At 33.4% G+C, this 26,383-nt stretch overlaps 1 protein-coding gene across 1 annotated transcript in view; it reads right to left on the reverse strand.

The window, feature by feature from the left end:
• The window catches only part of LOC111045401 (tudor domain-containing protein 7), a 74,082-nt gene that overhangs the window by 8,950 nt on the left and 38,749 nt on the right, over positions 1 to 26,383 (reverse strand). Inside the window, exons 5-9 of the mRNA XM_039437236.1 lie at positions 25,344 to 25,595; positions 21,915 to 22,019; positions 15,745 to 15,962; positions 12,360 to 12,472; positions 8,271 to 8,377 (exon numbers count right to left, since the gene is read on the reverse strand). Of these exons, the coding sequence (XP_039293170.1) occupies positions 8,271 to 8,377; positions 12,360 to 12,472; positions 15,745 to 15,962; positions 21,915 to 22,019; positions 25,344 to 25,595 (795 nt within the window). The remainder of the gene's footprint in view (positions 1 to 8,270; positions 8,378 to 12,359; positions 12,473 to 15,744; positions 15,963 to 21,914; positions 22,020 to 25,343; positions 25,596 to 26,383) is intronic.

Genomic DNA, 26,383 nt, shown 5'->3' on the forward strand with positions numbered 1-26,383 from the left:
TCAATTCATTGAAGTTTTGGTTCACAAGTTTAATTGTTTCATTGAATTCTACAATAATGTTTTGACTAATTGAATAATGGTTTGAAATTTGATTGGCTAAATTATCTTGATTATTATACAGTTCGAGAATCAAAATATCGTATTTTTGTTCGTCATATGCGTCCAAATTACCAGTGATAAATTTTAAAACAGATCCAAGACTAATTTATTAAACCTCTTTTATTGCGTTTGACGTTTTCATTGTAAAACAAAATCATTTCCAATTTTTCTTCAATAACAGACTTTGTATGGTTGATGAATTTCAAATAGTTGATTGCATCTCTTAATTTACTACTGTTTTCTGTAACGAAATCGGTTTTTGAACTTATACTAATATTTTTCCAAAAATAGTGAGATACCTTATCATAGTAATTATTCAAATTTTCAATTTCTGAATACATTGATTTCAGATCATAATTATGTACAAAAACGTGCGAGTTATATACAAGTTTGGCTTTGCCAAGGTTAATTGGTACAATTCCAGAATTAATAGTAACATTCTTAATGTCTATTGCTGTTCCTGATCTTGCTGCGTACAGGATGAAGAGGGACCTGGAAAAGGATTGTCATTGTCAATAGTCAGTTGAGTCACTGTCTTAGGTTTTTCAATGTCATTAGTTTTGATGATTTTTCTAGGTCTTTTAATTTTGGAAAGGTGTATTTTAGATTTTGTGTTATGGTGTCTCGGTACGATTTTAGCTGTTTTAAGGTCTCTGTTCACAGATTCGATTTTCTCTTTGTTATATTTGTTTTTTGTCTTACTCTGTTTCTGCATATTTTTAACGTAGATATCGGATGGAATTTCAGGCAATGGTTCTCTATTCTCGTTTACTTTCTCGATAACCTTTTCTTTAATTGCTTGATTCGTTTCTCTAATGTGTTCATAGAGCTTTTTGGTTTTTTCTCTGTGTTGATTGACATAGTCGTTCATCATCTGTTTGCCAATGTCAATGTCAAATAAAGCATTTGCGTTTATGTGTCCGTTCAGAATTTCAAATGGAGTTAGTTTTGTTACAGAGTGAATACTATTATTGTACGCTAAAATTGCATGTTTCACTTTTCTCTCGATAGAATCGTCTTTGAATTGAGCTTGATTATTAAGGAGTCTAATATGCTCGACAAGGGTTGAATGCAATCTTTCGCACATGCCGTTTGACTGGGGATGCTGTGTGCTGATAAAGTGAATCTTTATCTTATGAAGTGCAATCAATTCTTTCACCACATTATTAGTGAACTCTGTGCCATTATCTGAAACTATAATTTCTGGAACACCGTGATGACTGAAGAAATCCAGTAGTTTATCAACTATTTCAATTCCTTGTGCACTAGCAAGTGGATAGGCTTGTGCATAACGTGAAAAACTATCTATTATCGTCAAAAATTTTCTTTTGTCAAAAGTAATGCTATCGATATGAATAGTTTGAAGTGGTTTTGAAGCAGTGGGGGTAAGATTCATTTCCAAGTTCAAGGGTACTCTTTCGTATTTTGTTTTTAAGCAAATGTCGCATCTATTGATGAAATTTTGAATTCTGTTTCGAGTATTTGGCCAGTAGTACTTTCTTTTAATTTGCTCATAAGTTTCTTGAATTCCACGATGATTATTCTTTCCGACATGATAGTTATCGATTATCTCTTTTATCTCTTCCTCGTTTGTGACATCAATCAGTTTTTTCGTACAACGTACTAGTTTGAGTTGTGTATTTTTGAAATAAGTTGCAATTACTACAGTGAATCTTTCGTAGAAATCATTTTCAAAGTATAGACAATATTTTACATTCGGAACTAGATATTCTTTCACAAATTCTACTACATCTTTCTCAAAATTATTCTCGGAAATTTCTACAATAATTCGGCACTTGTTTTCAAATAGTTTTTGTATTTTCACTTTTCGTGGATTGTATTTCACTAGATTTAGTAATATTTGATTTTTAGCAAAGTTTACTGGTTCGTCAAGAGTTTGAATTCCAATCATTTCATTACCGTAATAGTCTGAATGCACTGTTTGATCGTCAGAGTCATGTTGTTCTTCTCGAATGTCAAGGTTGTTGTCACGTACATCATTGTCGTCTACATTTCCTATCATAGATTGATCGTCAAGTTCAGAAAAATGCATTTCAATAGCTTCGTTTATTATCTTATCTACTTCTTCACCTGTGTTTTGTCTTGAAGGACCTGGAATAACATCATTATTATTCAATTGGATCCTAGATAGAGCATCAGCGTTCTGATTCAAAATTCCTTTTTTATAACAAATCTCGTAATCGTATTCTTCTAGTTTCAATCTCCAGCGGAGAAGTTTGGAATTTGGTTCTTTTATTGAGAATAGCCACTGCAATGGTTTGTGATCAGTATAAATTTTGAATTTTTGGCCGTACAAGTAGGGACGAAAGTATTTGGCTGCCCAAACTATCGCTAATAATTCTTTTTCTATTGCCGAATATCTGGTTTCGCTTTCGTTCAGGGTTCTACTAGCATAAGCTATAGGTAAATCAGCACCATTTTTCTTCTGACTCAGGATAGCTCCTACTGATACGTTACTAGCGTCTGTTGTTAATAAAAGTTCGGATGAAAAATCAGGATATTGTAAAATTGGGTCATTACACAAAAGGGTTTTGCAATATTCAAAGCATTTCACATAATCTTCATCTTCAACATTAATTTTAGTTCCTTTCTTTAGGCGTTTTGTTAGTGGTTTGGTTACATCTGCGAAATTTTTATGAATCTTCTGTAATAGCCTAACAGTCCTAGAAATCCTTTGATTTCTTTAGTAGTTTTTGGGATAGGAAATTGTTGTATTGCTCTCATCTTTTCTGGGTTTGGTTTTACTCCTTCTGGTGTGACTATGTGTCCTAGATAAGCTACTTCTTTTCTTAAAAACTCTGTTTTGTCTGGCTGAATTTTAAAGTTAGCATTTCGTAATCTATCAAATACTTCTCTCAATCTTTGGATGTGTTCTTGGAGACTGGTAGAATAGATTATTATATCATCTAAATAGACAAGACATTTTTCGTTCTGAATACCTCTCAATATATTGTTAAGTACTCTTTGAAATGTAGGTGGCATTCTTAGAAATTCATAGTGACTTGTATCTGTGGAAAAAGCTGTTTTCTCAATACTATCGGGATGCATTTGAATCTGGTGGAAACCACTTGCCAAATCAAGAGTTGTAAAATATTGACATCTTTCTAATTTATCCAGGATTTCAGCAATATTTGGCAATGGGAATCTATCATCAATAGTTTTTGCATTTACTCCTCTAAAATCTATCACAATTCTGTATTTTTGTTTTCCGGATGCATCACGTTTTTTGGGTATAATCCAAATTGGTGAGTTCCAAGCTGAATGACTGGGTCTGATAATTTTTTGATCTAGCATTTCTTGGATTTGTCTATCAACTTCTGCTTTGTAAACAACAGGATATCGATAATTCCTTGAATAAACTGGAATTTCATCGGTTGTTCTGATAACATGTTTGACCTGATTTGTGAATGTTAATTTATTTCCGTCTACATGAAAAATGTCTGCATACTCTTTTATCAGTTCTAATATTGCTTCTTTTTCTTCGGAATTCATGTGTTCGGTTCTAATTGTTGAAAGATCTAATCTAGTTTGGTCAACTTCAAAATTATTCAAGTTATCACTGTTTGGAGATGAGGTGGATTTTGAATGAGGGACTAGTTCATAGTTTTCCAAATTTTCAACTTCAAAAGGTCGTGTGATTGTCAATTTTTTATCTTCCGTAAATGAATTTGTAATTAGACAGATTGCTTTATTGTTTTCAACTTTTAGGATAGATTGTGGAATTTCTAGTCCAGAGAGATTTTGGTATTTGAGAAAGCATTCTCCGTTTGACACGTTTTTTATCGGAATTGATATTGTTTTCTGACTACGTGCTTCAATCAAGTAAGTCCACAGTTGACGAGGTTTATTGACTTTAGAAGGTTCATTGTGTTGCAAAGTTGTATTGTAATACAGTATTTATACTTGTTTGTTGTTTCCATAGTGAAGTTTGTTACTAATGTAATCCAATCTTACTCTCAATTGCTTTATAGCATCCATTCCTAACAAGAGATCGAAATCTTTATGAAAATCAAATACGAAAAAATCAAATTTTCTTCCTAGGAATGGTATTTTAGCACTGAATTTTTCTTTTGATTTACCATGGGCTGTAGTAAATTCAAATGGTATTGGTTTCAAGGAATCTTTAAAACCTTCATGTGCAATTACCTTTTTTATAAAGGATTGCGTACTTCCGGGATCAATCAGTACTCGAAAGTTCGTTTGTGGGTCTAGAAAGTAAGAGAGTTCGTTATCTTTTGTTTGCAAGTTCATAATTGAAAATTTGTTCCGAGGCTTGTTTCCCCTAAAAAATGATTTTGTTCTGTTTGGTCGGAAGTCATTTGATTATTGTAATCATCATTCAATTCCAAGTTTTCAAAATTGTTCGTGAGATTTCCAGTCATTTCGGGGTAATTGAACGGTTCATTTGAGAAATTGTCAGTCAAGAGTTCGTTTTCGTTAGTATTGAGTAATTCGTCATTGTTTGTAGTGAATTCGGTTGTCAGTTGATTGAATCTGGGGTTCTTTTTCGGGGGTTCAAGTTCAGTGTTTCTGGTTGAAATACTCATTGGAGTTGGTTGCGATTGCATTTGTGGTCTGTGTTGTTGACCGAATAATTGCCTTTGAAACATTGGTCCTGCTGGTTCATTGAACTGAAGTTGCGAAATTGTTGATTGCTATTTTGATGTGTAATCATTGGTTTTTGAAGTTCGGATAAGTCTTGTTTTGGGGAAAGTTTTGCATTGGTCTAGTCTGAGGAAAGTGTTGGATTTGTTTAGTCAGAGGAAGTTGTTGGAATGGTTGTGAGATTGGTCTCTTATTGAGATTGAGATTATAATTACTATTTCTGTTTTTGTACTCCATTTCGTTTGTGATCATACTCAAAGCTTCACTTAGACTTGAAGGGTTTTTTGTTCTCATCAGTGATCCTATAGGATCATTCAGACCTCTCAAAAATACCCTAAGGGCAAGCTGCTTTGCGTATTCGCATAGAATAGTTGAGTTTGCTGCCATCTTCGTAAGGAAATATGCAAGTTGTAAGTTGAGAATCTTTTGAATTCTCTCGTGAAAATGAAAAGGGCTTTCGCTACTTTCTTGTTTCAATTCTGTCATTTCAATATTCAACGTGAAACAATCACGTTTGTCAAGATAGCCGTCGAGAAGTACTCTTCTCACTTCAGGCCAAGCATAAGTGTTTCCACTGGTTACAAGTTCTAAAGCTCTACCTTTGAGTCTAGAAATAATAGTAGAAAATAGATATTCATTTTGAAAATCATCGGGATTCGATTGTACAAAAAACTTAGCAACTACTTTATCGCAAATCGATACGAATCTGTTTAATAATAATGGCTCTCCAGAGAATTCTGGTATCATATCCAGGAATTCTTTTCTTAAAACAGGGGTAGCAGCAGAGGGTGCTGTATCTACTGATTGATTAGGCGTTCTGAAATATTTAAATGTTTCGAGAATAACCAAACTAAAATATTACAATATTAAAACTTAAAATTAAGACTTACACTAAAACGAATGCTATGCTCATCTCTTCTGATGTCCTTTCAGCGTTGATGATGCACGTTCGATGAAGAAGATTTGGTGATGATGATATCGAAGTTTGATATCCACTGCACTTCACAATGTTGGTGTTTCGCAGCTTGATAATTCACCACACTTTTCGGATGTCGCGAACGCGAAGTCCTTATATTACGAACGATCGTTAACAGTTTAAAAACTGAAGATTATGTTCATTATTAATCCCGATCGTCCTACCGACAGCGCCAGCTAAATAATGCGTTCAGTAAGATTTCTTTTTAAAAAAGAAATCTTTATTTACATACACAAAATTTGGAATTAAATAATTTTGACAAGTGAATTTTGAGTACCTCTCGCTTCGATGTTGTAAGCAGGACTGACGCTCGATGCGTGAGAAAGCTGGCTCCAACAGTTCCAGGAGAGTTCCAAGAAGTTGTATAGAAACTGCTGACTGCTGTAGGTTCTCACGATGTAACTTATATATATATATATATAATATATATATATATATATATATATATATATTTGATAGCTGTTTAATTTATTATGATATTATTATGATGTTATTGAGAGTGTAAACAATTACAAGTATCTTGGTATTTTTGTTGATAAGCATCTACGCTGGTCACCTCAGATTAGCTACCTTTGTAGAAAATTAAGGGTGGTCAATTTAAAAATGTACATGCTTAGAAGTATTTTGAGTCTAAAATTACTAAAATCTGTTTATTTTGCTCTATTCCAATCCTTAGTTCAGTATGGTAATTCTATATGGGGAGGAACTTTTGATTCAACTTTAAAACCTCTATTTGTTTTACAAAAGTTAGTTATCAAAACAATAATGAGGTATCCGAGAGATTTCCCAAGTGTCACATTGTTTCAAAATTCCAATCTGTTCACTATAAGACAATTGTTCATTTTAAAGACTATTAAGAAACATGTGCTCAAATTAAAAAATATTCAAAATTTTCAAAGAGTAACTAGACAAGTCGCTCAAAACTTAATCACAATTGAAAGAGTTGATAGCACCCTATCCCGTAGAAGTATTTCATATTTGAGAAATAAACTCTATAATAAAGTTCCAAGAGGATGGTTGATAAAGAAGCCTAAAATAAAAGATTTCCATACCTGGGTGAAAGAAAATTATTTTTATTCAATTAATGATTTGGTTTAATATTGATTGATGTTGTATGAATCTTAAATTCAGCTTTATGTATATCTTTAATTTATTGTTATTTCTTAGAATGGAATATTTAGTTGGTTGAATGTTAATTACTGTTAGCCCATATTATAATATTGTAGGATCATTTTATATATTAATATTAATGTATAAGTGAATAAGTTATATTAAGACTCCACGTCGGCGTACAAGTTTTCTTTTGCCGACGTGTAGCACAAAGTTGTCAATTTCCTTTCAGTTGTATTCTGTATATATTTTTGTGCAATAAACGATTTGATTTGATATGATGAAATTTATTTCAATTTAATTAAACAGTTGGTAGCTATGGTACTATTGCTGTCTGTTGAGACCAGGACTGGAAGCAGCTCCAAGCACCCAAATAAAAGCCAATTCTTTCGTCTTGTCATCTATGGAGGGGGCTGTGGGAGGGAGGGTGGCAAGGACTTTGACTTTGAAGCATTGGTCAAAGTTCTTGTTGTGCTCAGAGCCATGGGTAGGGATGGGTAGGGAAGTATTATTTTTAAAGGAAGCCCTGTGATTGTTGATCCGGAGGTTTATGGCAGTGGTGGTTTCACCTATGTAGAAGGCAGGACAGAAGTTGCAGGAAAGGAGGTAGATGCAATTTTTGGAGATGCAATTACTGGATTGATGGATTTGGTGGGTGTAGTTGGTGATAGGACTGGTAAAGGAGATGGAAGAATCAGTGATAGGACAGGTTTTACAGCGGGGGCGTTTGCAAGGTAGGGTACCAGGTCAATCAAACAGGTCTTCCTGTTTATATATATATATATATATATATATATATATATATATATATATATATATATATATATCAACAGCATCAGCACCAGCATCATATAAATTTATATATATATATATAAATTTGTATTTACAACAATATTTTTTCACTCGAAGTCTGTGTATCTCTTGGTCCCGCAAGTAATTTACATCTTAAAAACCTCGGATATAAACTGTCAGTAAACTATAAACCTCTTATATAACGTCAAGAAAGTTGTGGATTGTCTTTTCCAAGACAATGAGCCAATGTTTGTTTATTTATACTTTATTTTGATTTATATACTTGAGTTCTTAGATAAGATGCAGTTATAGTCATATTGATAGATATAATAAAATATGTTGAAGTATGTATTTCCTAAATTACCTTTATTATAAAAGTGAAATTTCCATAGAAAAACCAGGTTTTTTTTATTTTTTCTCGGTTTAAAATTAAGATTTTGAAACATCTTTTATTATGTCACTCTGATACAGCGTCATTAAATGTGTGGTCTCTTAAATGAAGTTAAAAACAAGTTCCCCAGTATAAAGTTTTTTTATAAATGGTTGACAATTACAAATCGTGCTAATCAAGAAATTAATAAAATAAAAGGACTGAGTAATGAGAACAGAAGTAAATTGGAACAAAATAATCAAGTGAATAAACGATAGAATAGAAGAATTAACTCACCATAAAATTAGTCGGATTGACAGCCAGTAGAATGTAGACGTCGAAAAACTCACTACTGTTATCGGGGATGTGGGGGGCGACCAGTTTGTGATGCACTGTCTCTGGAACTGAAACAGAAAATTTGGAAAAATAAAATAAAATTGTAACAACTAACGACCATGATTGAACTCCAAACTAATACATATTTGTTACACTTCACTACTTATTTGCGAATTTACTCATTCGTCAAACTAGTTTCTATTTACCCGGCTCGTAGTCTTATACAACATACAATTATTAATATATATGCATATGCATTCATAGGCCAAAGTTAGAAAAACCATTATTTTACACTTAATATGTTAAATACTATTAGAAACTTTGAGTTCTGCAGCCACTGACATGCCTCTTCTCCAGCATCATGAACTTGTGTCAGCCCTCCATGATAGGAGTGTTGTGGACACTCAGATATCAGGTGATTCATTGATTGAATTTGTCCACATTGGCACAGAGGATCAGAGGTGTATTCCCATGCTGTCATCAGCTCAGCACACCTTCCCACCTGCGTCCTGAACCGGTTAAGGACACACCACTCTCTACAACCTGCAACCATCTCAGTCTTCATAACTCCTTCGCACTTCTTATTTATTCCTGCTCATCAAGTCTCAAGTATCTTCTTGACTTGAGGCGCCTTGGATAACAATTCTTAATCAGATAATATTAGGTACAGTTGGTTTGGCTTATGCTGTAGAATACAAGTAGTTAACAATTCGCCAACCTGCTATTCGTTTATTTTCACAACTTACTAACTCTCTTGGATTATTTCAATTATGCCTGGTGTTGATGCCTGGAGATGCAGTCAAATAACTTATTATACACTTTCTTGAAAAATATATCATGACTATTGGTTGATCTATTCAATCTACAATACAAAAATAGCTATTCATGTATTAAGAGCGTAAAAAACGACTTTATTGCTTGACTTTATTGCTCCACTACGTGACGCGAGATTATTTTACGAAAGCAATAATAGCTATTTATGTATTAAGAGCGTGATGCGCGACTTTATCGCTCGCGCAAAACAGTCCGTTATCACGCGACGCGAAGCGGAGCGTGATAATTTTGCAAGAGCGATAAAGAAGGATTACGCGCGAATTACATACAATTTTTTTTCTACAACTGCCCAAACCTGTTAAATAACTTATATCGGCGGAGTTAATAATAATTCGTCTTCACTGATATCCATCATGGCTGCATAGTGCAGAACCGGTACAATTAGTCAATTACCAACTTTTTAGGTTCAGATCTGACCTACTTTTGGCGAGCTGCTTACCATCAGCTGATTAACGAGCGTAAAGAAACTCTTCTGCGTATGCGCGAATGATTAGCGAGCGTAAAGAACAACTACTGCGCATTCGCAGATGGTTAGCGAGCGAAAAAATAGATTCTCCTCAGAAATAAGCTGTTTTACGAGGAGAATTGAGTATGTAAATTCTTTTTTTACGCACAGTTGTAGAAAAAGAAGTTTTACGCACGACTTCCATACAATAGTTTTGTGTAGTAGGAGACTACAAACAATAAATTCAATAATAAATAATATATATATATATATATATATATATTATATATATATATATAATGTATTATATTGTTGGCATTGTTGAAGTTATGGGCCAATTTGCACTGAAGTGGCGTGGCGGTGGCGTGGTGCTGACTTTTATAGCTTCCATATGAAAAATATGGTCCAATGCAAACAGAAGTGGTGTAGCGAAACGACATTGCATTGAACCATACGTTCATATAGTGACATTATTTTATGAGTGGCATGGAAGTGGCAAAAAGTCAGTACCACGCCAATGCCACGTGTTTTCAACAATTAATCAGCTAATCTTGGACAAAAAACACAATTTCTCAGTTTTAGCGAGTGGTAAAGTGAAAACATAATGCGCATTCGCAATAAGCGTAAAATAGATTATTAGTTTCTTACCCAAAAATCAGCTATTTTACGATGAGTTTACGGTAAGTAGAGAAGTGTAGAAGTGTTTTACAAGTAGTTATAGAAAAACACATTTTTCTCTATCGTGTGGGTATGTGAGATAATATATTCATTAACAGCGATTAAAAATAATTTCATTGACGAGTATGCAGCTAGTTAAAGAATATACAAATTTATGACAGTTTTTATCTGTAGTTCAACAAAAATGACTTACAGCATAGCCACCTCTAATACAAGGCCGCGGCCTACGATATTGCAACGTCGCAGTGTAGGCTTAAAATCTAATACATGATTGGTGAAAAAGGTTTAAAAAATACCAGCTGATCTTTTTCATCAATCATGTATTAGATTCTAGGCCTACACTGCGACGTTGCAATATCGTAGGTCGCGGCCTTGTATTAGAGGTGGCTATGCTTACAGTGATCTAGAAAATTTGAATTGCTCATGATTCTCAAAATCTGTTTCTATGAACTTGGAATTTCATCAACCGAATTTCTTCAGAATTACCCCATACAAGCAAACCGTATTTAACAATGGACTGGAGGAGAGAAAAATTAGTAATCCTAACACAGTTTGATGCTACACAATGTTCAAGTCACCCAATAAGGATAGACTCTTGACTGCTTTGTATCTAAGTAATCTACATGTTTCCCCATGTCTGTCAACATGAACCTTACATTATCAACTACACATGATTTGATCCATGGTTTAATGAACATGGATCATTCCGAATAACATAAACGTGAATCGACTTTCATGTGACCAAATTATGGTATTTCATTGAAAATATGGAAGGTCTGTTCTTTAAACATACTCTGGTGACACTTGATACTACAATTACTGCATGCAATATATATGTTCAAACCAGATGGGACAAAAGACCATGAACCAAGGTCTATAAAAACCAGGTCAAGACACCCGTGTTCCTTATGGAGCAGCCATTTTGTGCGGCTTTTATGGCGGTACATTTGAAAATCCAATCTAATTCAATTTGCTTGTAACAAAATCATGCATTGTGCATTTTAAAAAGATAATATGTAAATTCAGGTTTTCAACTTTTTAATAATGAAATTTCGATTATAAATGGTTCGATAATTTATTATTAAAAATTGTTTTTATTTTTGTAACATGTAATGATTCATAAGGCATTGGGACAAGAGACCGATCCTCCTTGCAAGAGGCTAACATAAAAAACAGTTGAAAGTTCCCAATCAATTAATCTAAATATCAACAATTCAGTTCCCAGTTAGAATTTAAATACTATTATACTGCCGGAAGAATTTATTTTACTATTCAAAGCCAAGCCATGTCCCTTGGAAAATACTACAAATAACACATCATGTTGTTTACTCTATAAAGATAACAGCTGATAAACTAAAAAAATGGTGAACTAGAACCCCACAAAATGGCGATTTTGCAATGCATCACGGGATCGTGTCATGACCTGTATTTACAGACCTTGCATGAACGTCTGTCTCTCTTCATATCGTTCTATTCAGTTCATGCCTTGTAGAATTGATTGATGTCAAGTTTCAAATAAAACAAATTGAAATCGCCACAACCACTAATTTATTAAAAACTAAGGGACTATATTTGGTTGCTACACCATTATCAATGTCTAGTGCTAAACCAAAACATATTATTATAGTGGAGAATCATAATTGGACTAAGTTTATTATTAGCAACCTCTTTTGTATGTGTATTATAATTTATAATAATTATTATGTAGCCTATATGCATTTGTAAATAAACTTCACTGGTTGCATTTCATTGACAATAAGAGAAATTATGATTGTTATTATTAGTAGTCTAGTCAACTCAGTTCCGGTTGCTATTCTATTTTCAATTTCTAGTAAACTCATTTCCAATTGATTTAATCAATTTCAAGTAAACTCTTACTATAGATTGATAATGGTGTAAAATCCGAAACTAGTTCATCAGTTGTTTAATAATTAAGTGCTTATGACAATTTCAAATCATCTTTTAATATGATCACTACAGAACGAATGTTCACTACTAGAACCTGATTTATTAAACAGATTTATGAACAGAACGATTTATTCATGCCAATAATGGACAATTTCAACGTATAATAAAACTATTAGAAAACAGACTTTTATTGTTGGTGATCCGAGGCGGAGAGCCATTGGGGGAGAGGGATGGTGCTTGGGGGGCCGCTGAAGTAACTTCTCCTTTCCTTCTGATCGACCTGCGCAACTGGTTGGTCCTGCATAACACGCACACACATACAAATCAGCCAAGAACAGAGAAAAAGCGTATTTATTTTTTTCAAATGCCAATCGCTACGTGTACTTTAACTTTAAGCCCAAGTGATAATGAGGGGATGAATGGTAATACCGCACAATCGCTTCCATTTGTGGTGATTTAATAAATGAATCAAGAGAGATAATGAAATGATGAAATTAAATCTTAGAGCGAGCACCCAGCTGATACAAAATGAAAGTGAAATAAAAACCCGAATTACCTGACAAATTCATACTAAGAACCCACTTGCTACTCACTACTATCTAGTCAAAACTAATCATAGCCACCTCTAATATAAGGCCGCGGCCTACGATATTGCAACGTCGCAGTGCAAAAGATCAGCTGGTATTTTTTAAAATCTTTTTCACCAATCATGTATTAGATTCTAGGTCTACACTGCGACGTTGCAATATCGTAGGCCGCGGCCTTGTATTAGAGGTGGCTCTGAACTAATACCATTCATACCCTTTACATTTATACCCCATCAACAGATTTAGTTAGTCGACTTAGTTATAGGCGAATTTCAGTTCACTTATATCTGAATCTATAAATTCCTTAAAGGCTTTCCTTTCAGCCATGTCTCTCAAACTATTTTGAATTTATTTAGAGGGACGGTGTGGAAGCTGGGATCTAATTTTTTTTTTTACTTTTTGAAAAGGTTGAATTGGAAGGGTTGTACGGGCAAGTTTCCGGCATAGTATTTCACTATGTTTATGACAACACTATGTCAACTTTTGATCCAAATAGATCTCAAAAGCAGTTCAGCACTTTTTTTTTGTTTTTGTTTTAAGATCAAATATAATTTATTTAGTTTTTTCTTGTTAAAATTTAGTAAATTAGCCTGGAACCAAATGGACGCTTTCTCCAACATTTGGAAGTTTTTATTTTGAACAGTTTCTATAGATTTGTCTGCATTGATGATCGTTGAGCATAGAGAATTGATTTACAAGGGAGAAAATTTAGGAAATGGTTTATGTAAATTGTGAATAGTAGTGGTCTCAGTATTGAACCTTGAGGGACACATTTTTTTATAGGCATGACATCAGAAGCTTCATTGTTCATTAATACAATTTGGGTCCTGTTTTGTAGGTATGATTCAAGTAGGTTTATTGACTTTTTCTGTACACCATAGTGTCTCAATTTCCTAATTAGAATGTCATGTGAGATAGTGTCAAAAGCGTTGCTCAAGTTTTACAGTGTTGTACAGGTGTGTTGTTCATTCTGAAAGCCTCTATGAATATCAGAGACAAATTTTTCAACTGCTTTCATTGTTGATCTTTTGGACCTAATGCCATACTGCGCGTCATTGAATTACTCTCGAAAAATACGTAAAGTTGGACAGGCATACAGTATTCTACTATTTTTGATATTATAGGGATGAGCGAAATTGGTCGATAGTTACTTGGTTCTGTCTTGCTGCCCTTTTTGTATATTGGTCTAGTAATTGTTTTATTAGACATTCTGGGAATGCTCCTTGCTTCAATATTTTGTCGATTAGTATTAGTTGGGGATGTAGTATTTCTTGTGAGATGGATTTTATAACAAAGTTTGAGAGACCTTAGTAATCTTCTGACTTTGAGTTTTTCAGTTTAATTAATACTTTTTGTAGAGTTATTTTATCTATTGTTTGCCAAGTAAAGCTTCAATTTTCATTCGATTCTGTCATTAATTGTAGGGGGTCAGAGTTGTTCTGTATGAATGCTATTGGCGAGCTTTGCATACTCATGTTTGAACTGGTGAAATAAGCATTTAATGTATTGGGGGATATTGGAATATTGTTTTGAGCTGCTTTTGTCGTGTTGATCTCTTCTTTTATTAGTGCCCATCCTGCTTTGCATTCGATTTGAGAGTTGAGAATGAAGTTATCAATTGCTTCTAGTTGACCTGATCTTATCCTTATATAATTTAAGTCTATTGTACGGCTCTCTGTATGCTAACAGGGTACAAGTTAGCGAATCGTATCATCTAATCAAATTTGTTTGCCAGTACAAGTTACAATAGAGAAAAACTAGCATGAAATAAAGATAGTTTATGCTATCTATTCTTTATCATATTACTTTGATAACTATTGAATTTCTTAGACAGAGATTGCTGTGTAAATTTTAGGTCACTCTACTTGAAGATAGTATTCCGTGAAGCAGAAGTAAACGAATAAATTGCTATTCCAAATTCAACTGCAGTTATACAAATCATTTGAATCCAAGTCCCTTTCAGATGAGCAAATTCTTCAAAGTAGGAAGTTTACTTGTCAAGACTTTTTCAGCGATCACATATTGTAATGTTCCTGGCTTTTTAATTCGATATCGGCGCCATCCATATGCTGTTTCTCTTATTAACGGTGAATCCTCAAGTAGAAATGTTATTTTAAAATATGTTATTAAAAATGTTTTATTATCTTATGATTTTCCATTATCATATTTCTTATATTGATATCATTAGATTGTTACGGACTGGCATAGATCGTTCAACTGTAAATAACAGTGAGCAAGGATTGGCGATAAATTTTTAAACACTACAAGCAAGCAGTTAATGATGATGAAACATAGATTTAAGAGGTAACAATACCTACAAGCATCAAGATAATTAAGTAAATATGTCCGTCATATGAATAAAAATATATCCTGTTTCCTTTCATTATGGTATTAATCTTATAGTGTTTTAGATTGTGATCTCTTATGGCTGATAGCTATAGACTTCATTGATTGGACAACAAACTTGATCTGTAAATAGATTGTAAGAATTTTTGTTCAAAATTAGTTTCTGAACCGTCTTTCAATGTTGCAATCATTATAGTGTTAATGTGAAATGCGGCTGCTGAATTAAGACTTGGCTGAATGTAATGCCACATTTATATGTCGGCCCAATAAAGGCCAATGTCGACCAGCGCCAGTGTGTGGATGAGTGGTTTGCCAGCGCTGGCCTTCATTGGCCTTTGTAAGGAATTGCACCTTTACCAGGCTGGGCCAACATGTTGCTGCGGCAGAACATTTCAAATGACCCGATAAAAACTTGTACCTTGTAAATTAATAGTCTTTCAATCGACGTTAAGTGAGGTCTGAAATCTAACATATCTGTTTAATTGGATCAATAGAATGTTGTAAGTTGTAAAGTGAGTTGTGAAAAGTAAGGTGGACTTACTTGGCGAGTGACTGTTCTAACATATTTCTTCAATTGGATCAATAGAATCTTGTAACTTTTGAATTGGTGTTTCAAGAGAGATGTAAGATGGCTTACTTGGCGAGTGACTGTTCAAAGGCGATGGTGGAGTTGACAGAGACGAGTTGATTGGTGCCGTCTGCCTGCACGTGCCTGCGAAACACCTCCACTTCCGGTGGTGCGCACGCGTCGTCCAACACCCTCACAAGCACCATCTCAGACACCGGGATCAGCTCCTTCAGCTTCTTGTAGCCCGTCTGGTCCACCGTCACCTCGTGCAGTTTCACCTCAACAGCCTGCAGAGCAGCCAACCACAACATTATTTCCAGTGCATAATACAAATTTAACGGTTCAAAAATTATATGATTACTTAAAAAATTCAGAGCAATACTCATTAAAATAAGTAGTCTAAGGCTGGCGGTAGGACATTTATGATACAAATGTCGTCATACATTGTTGTGTCAGAGCGAAAGGCTGGAAGTGCCTCAATACTGCGAGATTTCATTTTTGTCTAGTGTATGAACATAACCTAAAAGGGCCTGTTCAGTTAGGTTATAGAGGTTTAAGGAAAGGCTAGGCCCCCCCACTCACTAACAAATTATCATCATCATTCTTCTCATCTACTAACCATACTAATGCTAATTCTAAATTACTCATGTAAAATACGTTTTTCAGGATAACGTAAATTTGAATGAAGAATATTAAATAACGTAGCAGCTTGTATTCTACTAACAAATTATCATCATCATTCTTCTCATCTACTAACCATACTAATGCTAATTCTAAATTACTCATGTAAAATACGTTTTTCAGGATAACGTAAATTTGAATGAAGAATATTAAATAACGTAGCAGCTTGTATTCTATTTGGATTCAACTTCTTGCATTTGCAAATTGTAAATTATTCAAAAACCAAGGTTGTTTACTTTGAACAGTAATTCATGTCATTTCAATAATAAGATACGATAGAACTAGTACGTTTCTATGATCTTCTGTTTGTAGCATTAATATAAGGAGTGAGTCGTATGTATGGGAGCCTTTCAATAAGTTGGAGACAGTTGTAGATATAATATTGTAGCTTTCAGGATAAGTTATTGGTCGAATACTCTACCTTTTGACGTACAAGAGAATTTCAACCCCTTCATAAGGGGGTGACTTAGGGGTTGTAACTCGAATATCTTTAATGTGTGGTACATCATTTTAAATGTCTTTTTAAAACAAGATGTTTTACAACCCCTAAGTCACCCCCTTATGAAGGGGTTGAAATTCTCTTGTACGTCAAAAGGTAGAGTATTCGACCAATAACTTATCCTGAAAGCTACAATATTATATCTACAACTGTCTCCAACTTATTGAAAGGATCCCATACATACGACTCACTCCTTATATTGATGCTACAAACAGAAGAACATAGAAACGTACTAGTTCCATCGTTAATGTGTGTTCTATCTTTAATGTGTGGTACATCATTTTAAATGTCTTTTTAAAACAAGATGGCATCAATAGAAATGTTCTATGATACTTGTATCCAAAATGGCGTCTGATTGAAGTTTTAGTTTTTGAAAAATGAGGGATTGTAACTCGAATATTTTGAATGTCAACACCCATTGTGTGGTACATCATTTTAAAGGCCTTTTTAAAACAAGAAAGACGAAATCAATAAAAATGTTCTATGATAGTTTTATCCGAAATGGCGGCTGATTGAAGTTTTAGTTTTTAAAGAAATAATGACTGGTGAATTAATTAAACTTGAAGCACACTTTTTTGAATGAATAACGAAATACATTGAAAAAATGGTTATTTATTTAGTAATCTGTTCACTGCTATTTACAATTCATTTTAAAATAAGCTTGAAATGTCCTCCTTCTCTCGTTTGACAGTGTGCCAATCTGTCATATTATTTATTTTATTATCAAATTTTTTCGTTAGGGCTACTCTTGAATAGAAATAAAAAAATAAAAATCCAAGTGGCCTTTTTTTATAATTTTGAACAATTTAAAAGATATACTTGAGTCAAGCCTTGGAGGTGTGGTCACGCAAGTGTGGAAGTATGGGTGTACTACTGAATGGAGAAAATATATATACTCTACTATTTGCAGATGTCCAGGTCCTCCTAGCTGAAGATGAAGAGGATATGTCATAATGATAAGGAAACTCATAAATGAGTATAAAAAATGGGGCCTGGAAATCAGTGAAGAGAAACCGCAATATATGGTGGTTGGAGGAGAAGGAAATTCATTAAACATTGACGACACCACGGAAATTGCAAATGTCAAAGAATGCCTGTACTTAGGTATGACAATAAAAGATGATGGACGGGATGAGAGAGAGATTGGATACAGGATTGCAAAGGGAAGAGTTTTAACCAGGAAGCTACATTCAATACTTTGGATGGATGATATATCTGAAAGAGTAAAGAAACAAGTTTTCAAAACAATTGTGATGAGCTGTGTAACTTATGGGGCGGAAGTATAGACACTAGAGACTAAAACAAAGATTATTGGCTATGGAGATGAATTACTGGAGAAGATGTTGCCAGCTGACCTTGAGAGATAGGGTGAGAAATGAGGTTATAAGGGAGAGAATGAAATTGAACAGGTCAGTGGTGGATGAGGTGGAGGAGAAACAACTCCAGTGGTACGGACATCTCAGAATAATGAACCCCAGTCGCAAACCATAGAACATATATGAGTGGATTCCGGCCGAGAGGAGGAAACGAGGACGACCAGGAAAACATAGAAGAGGCCATGGAGAGCAGGGGCATCCAACAAGACTTATGGAGAGATAGAGGCAGATGGCGTGTTGAGTGCGGGAAACGGCTGGGAAGGCTGTAAAAATCCGCGTATAAGGTAAGGTGAAGGTAAAAAAAGTGAACTTAAATTTTTAATTTTTATTTCTATGTAAATAGTAGTATGTAAAATTAAATGTAAATAGTAGTAAACGGATTACTAATAAATAACCAGTTCAATGTATTTTGCTATTCATTTAAAAAAGTGTTGTTTCAAGTTAAAACAACTAATAACCAACAGCATTAGTAAACGCTCAACAGCTAATAAATCAGCTAACAGCTAATGTTGATATTAAAAATTTGATTCAGAATTTTTTCTATGTTTTACAAATCATACCATTAGCTGGACCCTACATTCCAAACATTAATCTCAATAATCAAAAACAGTGGAAGTATATGACTAATCCAAACTTAATCCAACAATTCCCACTTTCTTCTGGAATCTCTTTCAAGCAATGGTATGAAAACAATGTAATAAATATAGAAGTATAAATAAATTTACCCCCCCCCTCCACCTGAATACCTCAACTTTGTATATTTAAAAAGGAATGACCACAAGAGAGAAACTTGCACATGAGCTACATAGACGTAATTTCCTCACAAGTCGCACTGAAATAAAAGGTCTAACAGATTTATATCAAGCTGATATTGTTGACATGTCCAACTATAGCACATTAAATAAGAACTCTAGATACATACTAACTGTGATAGAAAGAGGAGGGATTTCTGACCACTTTCACTCTCTCCCACCAAAGTTCTTGTCTGAGCACTTTCACATGTTGTAGAGGTCAAACAACCTGCAACTGGTCTCTGCAAATGGGTTACTGTCTAGCCTACAGCAACAAGTGAAATCATGATTATTTGTTCTTATTATGAATGTGGACTGATCCTTATTTTCTGTCCAATCTTAACAAATGAGGTGTCAATGGATTTGTTATTAGATTTACTGAAGAAAGTTATTCTTGTAATTTTTTTGTAAAATTAACGGTTTCATAGTTATTCAAGAAATAAAAAAAAGCTGGATCTAGTTTTTTCCAAAAAGTGGGAATAATAGAAGTGAGGATCTTCATTTGAGGTTTATTGTGGAATTAGGGGTATGGTTAGGTTAGGTTAGTTTAGATTACATTGGGTTGGGCAAGATTAGAACCTAGAATCAGCTTTGGGGTAGATTTGGGGTAGTATATCATTTTCACCCTACTATAAACCTTGGACTTTCATTTTCCCCGAAATAATAAATGGTAAAGTTTTTTTGGACTTTCTGGTCAATGAACTTCACGAACTGATAAAAGACGTGCCTCTCAATTTGAGGCAGCATATGTGGCTCCAGTTGGATAGCTGCCTGCCTCATTATACTAGAAAAGTCCGTGGGTGGCTTGATAACAATTATGTTGGGCGGTGGATTGACTAAGGTGGACCCGTAAGTTGGCCACCACGCTCACCTGATCTTACTCCAATGGACTTCTACTTTTGAGGGGTTGTGAAAAGTGAAGTTTACAGAGAACCTTTAGAGACCAGGGAGGAACTGATTCTTAGAATTCGATTGACGTTTTAAGTAATGTAGAGACGGCCCAACGAAGTGAGACGGGCAACTCAAAGCTTCATGAAACGGCGGCAGATATTGCATAAACAGAAATGGAGCCTATTTTAAATTCCTGTAAGCAGTGATCATGATATGTAAATTGATTACCATCTGAATGATTATCAGTTTTTTAATTCTGACATTCATCTACTTTGAATAATTATTATTCTATGAGTAAATTTTGTTGGATCTTGTCAAAGTTTATGATTAATATTTAATTTTGGATTTAGGCTAAAGTAAATAATGCAAGTTATTGAAAAAGTTATATTATTATAGAATTTTAAAATGTTGTGAATATTGTCAGAGAGAAATCAGGTGATTTCACCCTTAGAATCATCACTTGATGCATGCTGTTTGTGAATTTCCTCATTTTTAAGGTGTTCATCCAAGATATTAGCAGTTTTGAACAATGTATCATAGAATTTACATTTTCGAATTTATACTCATTCGAAAGCTTATGAAATGGAGAAGAAAATATTGAAACCACTATAATTACCCGGAGACATATCGAGAAAAAACAGTTTGAAGTTTGACTTTGAATTTGAAGAATTGCATTTTTCAAGTTTAAAAGCCCTAATAAAAAAACTACAAAATCTCAAACAACAAATAAAATTACATTAATCTTGTTTGAATTTTTGTCCTCTTTCCAACAATACCATTTAAATTGAAATTCGACCAGTAGTTTTCGAGTTATTGAGTATTTAATGACCGGAAGTAGGCATATTCTGAAAACATCGAAAAATCTATACATCTCGAAAACTAAAGTCGATAGGAAAAAAGTTTACTGAACTTTTTTGTCAGAAATGTAGTGTAGAATCTATGGTCAACGGCTGTTACAACCTTGGTGGGACACTCTGTATGTGACTCACTCTGTATAGTTAACATGTGTTGCTTGAATTCCAAGAAAACAGTGATGTTTGAAACATCAAAATTTAAACATAGCTTCATAGAATAATGAATTTATGCATCTTGAAATCCGAATTTTATTTCGTTCTTTATTTTCCACAATTATTGGTCAACATTTCTAAATTTTTCGCAGATAAATCCTTTTATTGAAAAAACCTTGTCGAGGTTTTCTATTTGTAGAATATCTGTTCTGGCGACATTTATAAATTCACCAAATTTCACATCTCCCGTTCACGATCTACTATTGAATACTAGTCTGCCACGCAAAACGCCAGAGCTTGATTCTCGACCGGGCGAGTAAAAGTTTTCAAAACATTTTAAAAAGTTATCTTATCAGCCTTCATAAATGATATATAATGGAAAAAATGACAAAAATGGGGAAGGTTACATTATTTGTGTAAAAAATGGGAAATATAAAGCATTAAAATTAGAAAATAATTGAACCTCATGAGAGGAGCAGGGGTACAGCCCCCTGCCGAGCACGAGCCAGAAAAGAAACATTTGAAATGATGAATGATCAATTAATTTTTAAAAAAAATTACTATATTCAAGAGAGATAAAATTCAAGAGATAGATAAAATTATAATACATGAAACAAACAAATTAAATAAAAAATACTATTAACACAGTTAAATACATATTAACTTGTTAACATGCAAATACTTCTATTGGGTAAAATTACTAATAAAACAAAGGAGTTCCGATGCGAAGCACGGGTACATATTTGTGAAGATGATAATATATTTATTTATCCATTTAATTATGTGCAATATTGAAACTTTTGAAAAGTCAAAACAGGCTAGAGCCGAAAACGTTTTCTTATTCCAATTTCCATTATCGTCTAAATGCATAGGTTACAGTACGTGTTACCTAAATTTCTAAAATAAACTTGAATGACTTGTATCGCGTGAACACGATTGGCCTAAACTGTCACTGTAAAATGATAATGTTTGTGAACAAATTAATGAGGCCTACCTGAGGATGTATTTTGTAGAGAGCAGGAGAAAGCACCTCCAATTTAGAAATGTCAGCCACATTCACTTTCTCTACGTTTCCAAAATCGATGAACATCATCTCCACCTGTTCACATAACAACCAAATATTCAACAGATTATATGAATCTTTCAAAAACAACTTATCAAGCCTAATATGAAATTATATGCAATCCTATTATACTTAATTTAATTTACTTATACTTATTGATATTATTATACTTATTTACTATTTAATATACTTATTGAATTTCTGTGCAGATTTATATCAGGGCTTTAATAATAAATTGAGCGTAGGTGGTCTTTTTATAGATATAACCAAAGCTTTTGATACTGTGGATCACAGTATGTTACTGAATGTAATGTGGTTTGCGGGCTTCAGGGGTTTTGCTTGGAAATTTTTTAAAAGCTATTTGAATAACAGAGTCCAATGTGTTAAAATTAATAATGATGTATTTAGCTCCTTCAAACCAATAAACTGTGGTGTTCCGCAAGGATCGGTCCTTGGACCTATTCTTTTTTTGATATTTATTAATAGTCTTAGTAGTGGACCCTTTAGAGGATCACTTACTAGTTTTGCGGATGATACTGCTTTATGTTACAACTCAAAATCTGCTTTGGAATTGCAAAAGGATGTTCAGTATGATCTTCAGTTATTAAAATTATGGTTTTCTTTCAATAAATTATCCCTTAGTAATAAAACTAAGTTTATTCATTTTTCTTTAAAGGATAAAATTTCTTGTATCAAACCTTTGTATTATAAATGTAATATTTGTTCAAAGTCTGATATTGCAATTTTATATGATTTGAATTGTCATAGTTGTATGCTTATTGAGCAAGTTGATAAAATCAAATATTTAGGCCTTTTTATTGATAAAAATTGTAATTGGAATGAGCATATTAACTCTATTAATAAATATATGTTATCTGCTATAAGAACATTCTACTACTTAAAGAATATTTGCCATGTAAATGTATTAAGGTTGATCTATTTTTCCATTATTGAAAGTAAGCTACAATATGGGATCACTTGTTGGGGAGGTATTTATTTCACAAATATCAATACACTTTTAGTTGCACAAAAGAAAATTATCAGAATAATGTCGCGTGTACCTAGAACGGAACATGCAATGGTTTTTTTTAAACAATTTCATATTTTGCCATTAAGATATTTATATGTCTTTAGAGTTTTACGAATATTTTTCATTAGAGGAGGAAATGTTCAAAGTAATGCTAGAGTTTACTCTAGTCGTTTGAGATTTCAAAATAAGGTCATTCTGTTGAAGGCTAATGTTGAAGCTTTTCGTAGGTTTTTTACTTTTTGTGCTTTAAAGTTTTATAATTATCTACCTTTCCATGTGTCCTCTAGTTTAAATTTAAGAATTTTTCTCAAGGAATTGAAATCTTGGTTGTTTTCACTAGAAGATGTTGAGTTTCTGTTTAGATAGTATAGTTACTTTTATATTGTATTTTTGATATTATCATATTGCAGTGAATGATACATTTATGAAGGGACAGTTTATCTCTTAGTACTCTTCAACATATTTTTTTCTCTGTATTATAAACATTTATCAAGTTTTTATATAATTTTAGCTAGGCTCTAAGCTACTCTTTCTTTATTTTCAGTGTGATGGTGCCTCAACACGTTTTTTCAAATGAGGTTACTTAATCACTTTATATTATTGTTTTGTAATGTTTTGTGTATTATTTATTATTGTAAATTGTAAAGTGTGTCAATAAATGAAATGAAATGAAAAACTTAAGCGAGCAATTTCTGTATATATCTGGTTATTTATGTTTTACGGATCTCGAAAACTGCTCTAACGATTTTCACGAAATTTGGAACATAGTAGGTTTATGATATAAAGATTCGATTGCACTAGGTCTCATTATTTGGAAAACTTGCTGAACGACATTAAAAGGATAATTCATCCTTGGAAAACAGATGATAATATTTCGTCGTCTCTCGATAACAGAAGATGCGTGTATTGGTGTGGGAGAGAGACAGAATTATTTCAAGCTGTGTAATTATAATCAAACAGCGAGAATTTTTATCTAGCTTGACAAATTTTAATCGATTTGATCAACATAATCTGATTTGTTGACATGACATGATAATCCTCCTAAACTAGAGCATATCATAATTTTCAAAGTTGATCATTATTTGACAATTTCAAGTGATTAGTGAGTGTTATTTTGTTATTCAATTTGGTTTGTATATAATCTAAATTATATATTTTTTCAAATGTTTGAACAGGAAATTGAACCTGAATTCAAGTGTATGGAACATAACCTTCTTTCTGGACTATTTATAAATAATACAATTTTTATAGTGTATAAATCAAAATTCGGGAAAAAACAGTTTTGGGCTGTGCCTGTTAGTACTTCCCCAACCATTTTAAAGAATTGTTCGGTTCATCAAAAGTCAATAAATAAATAACGAGCGAAGCTCGGTGCCCCGATATTAAAATACGAACTAACAAGCTAAGACAACTATAAAGATATATTAATAGGAAGTGTAAGATATAATCAAAAACTATTAAGAAAGGACAGAAAAAAGGTAGGCCTACTATTGTTAACCGCCAGAAAATAGTCTCAAATGGAACAGATGAGTTCCCCTCACTCTCCCTACCAATAGACGTTGCCAATTCGTCATATGTATTATGCAAATATCAATGAATTTTCATGTATAATCAGCTGTAACCCTTGATCAACTATTATTTGGCAACGTTGCACTTATCTGTTCCAATTCCCACCAGCCTATTTACGTGCAGTTGCACAGCCTACTATAGATAGGCTAAAACTTTACTTATCTAAAGTAAGCCATGGCAGTTGACTATAGTATATTCAATCAAAAAACAAATCAATACAATAATACATTCAGAAGTCAATACAAATTTAATTGGGATGCCGTTAGCCAAATAAAGTAGTTAAAATGCCACCTTCTTGATCATTTTCAAGAAGAAATGAAAACCTCAGAACTAATTCCACAAAAATAATGTAAGCAATAGTTTTTTTTTTATTTAGCTTTCAACCTTTTAAATTTTTAGTTTATAGTGTTTTGGAATGAGAATCGGCTAATATTTTAGAAAAGTATGAACATATCCTTATTTTCAACTTCTAATCTTAAAAATGCGGGAGAGTGCCAGTTTTGGACTCTGCCTGTTGTCGTCTCCCAATCATGTTTTAAATAATACAATTTTTGACTCTGTTAATAAATTGAAAAAATAAATAAATGCCAGTTATGTGAGTTCAGCCTAATAATATTATTCATTTTTCCGGCTTAATCATTTGGATTGATTACGATGGCGGAAAGGCTGTTCATAACATGCACAGCCCAAATGTTTTCAAGAACAACTATTCGACTTTCTACTTGAACATTTGAATTTTAGTCGAGTTGCAGTTTTGCTACCTCGTTGTCGTGAGGTGCGGGCTCGCCGGTGAGAGCAGTGCGATAGTACTCGCCGTCAGCAGAGAACTTGGCCAAGTAGCGCTTGTCTTTGGTGAGGAGGGCGGCCGACGGCACTCGATGCGTCACAATGTGTTGCTCGTCCAGTTGTTGGCACAGCTTTGTCAGCTCGTCGAAGTGAGGCGTCTGCAGCTGCACAAACAGATTGCCGTTCTCTTTGATGTGACTCACGTACACCTCTTTGATCACACTGCTCTGTTAACAACAAGTACAAAAATAGTTAATAAATAGAAAATAGTAAACAATAATTGAAATTCAAGAGAATCTTAAACTCTCAATAAAATATTCAGATTATAAAATTGAAATATAAAACATTGAAATTCGTTTTCGTTTTTATAATATTCTTATTTCATTATATTTTTCAATTTATTTTATTAGGCGATTTTATAAAAGTCCTTGAAATTATTTTTTGTGATGGTATGTTGCTTTTATATAAAAAATATTGCATTTTGAGTTTTTTAAATGCCAACCTGCAATAGGATAACTCTTTCCTGAAAAAAATACGTAATAACATGTCATAAAATAATCTCAACATGTATGTATACAAGCAGTAATAAGTCTCTTTAGACTTATTTAATCTTGTTTCACAAGTGAGTCATGACTGCTATTCTGGTTTTTCTACACTCAACGATGTAACCCTGGATAAATAAATATCTAGGAAGCATTAATATTAATGCTCATTGTAGGTTTGTAGAGCATTGAATTCTCTTTGATTTTATGTATTATTTTACTATTCCAATTTCTCATTTCATTGTTATGGCAGATTTAATGTAGGGGGTTGAATTTTCAATGCTGCAATAATTGATCATTTGACAATGACATTTGAAGGGGGTGTGAGGAACCCAATATTTGACTTTGCCCCTCAATTGACTAGTTAGAAGGTAAACATAGCAAAAGTGCGCATCTTCATCCCCACTGTTTAAGGTGCTGTTAAAATTGAAAATTTCACCCGCTACATCAAGTTGCTATCCTATTATATTAAG

The sequence above is a fragment of the Nilaparvata lugens genome, chromosome 1, assembly GCF_014356525.2.
Source record: "Nilaparvata lugens isolate BPH chromosome 1, ASM1435652v1, whole genome shotgun sequence".
In the NCBI taxonomy this organism is placed as follows: domain Eukaryota; kingdom Metazoa; phylum Arthropoda; class Insecta; order Hemiptera; family Delphacidae; genus Nilaparvata; species Nilaparvata lugens.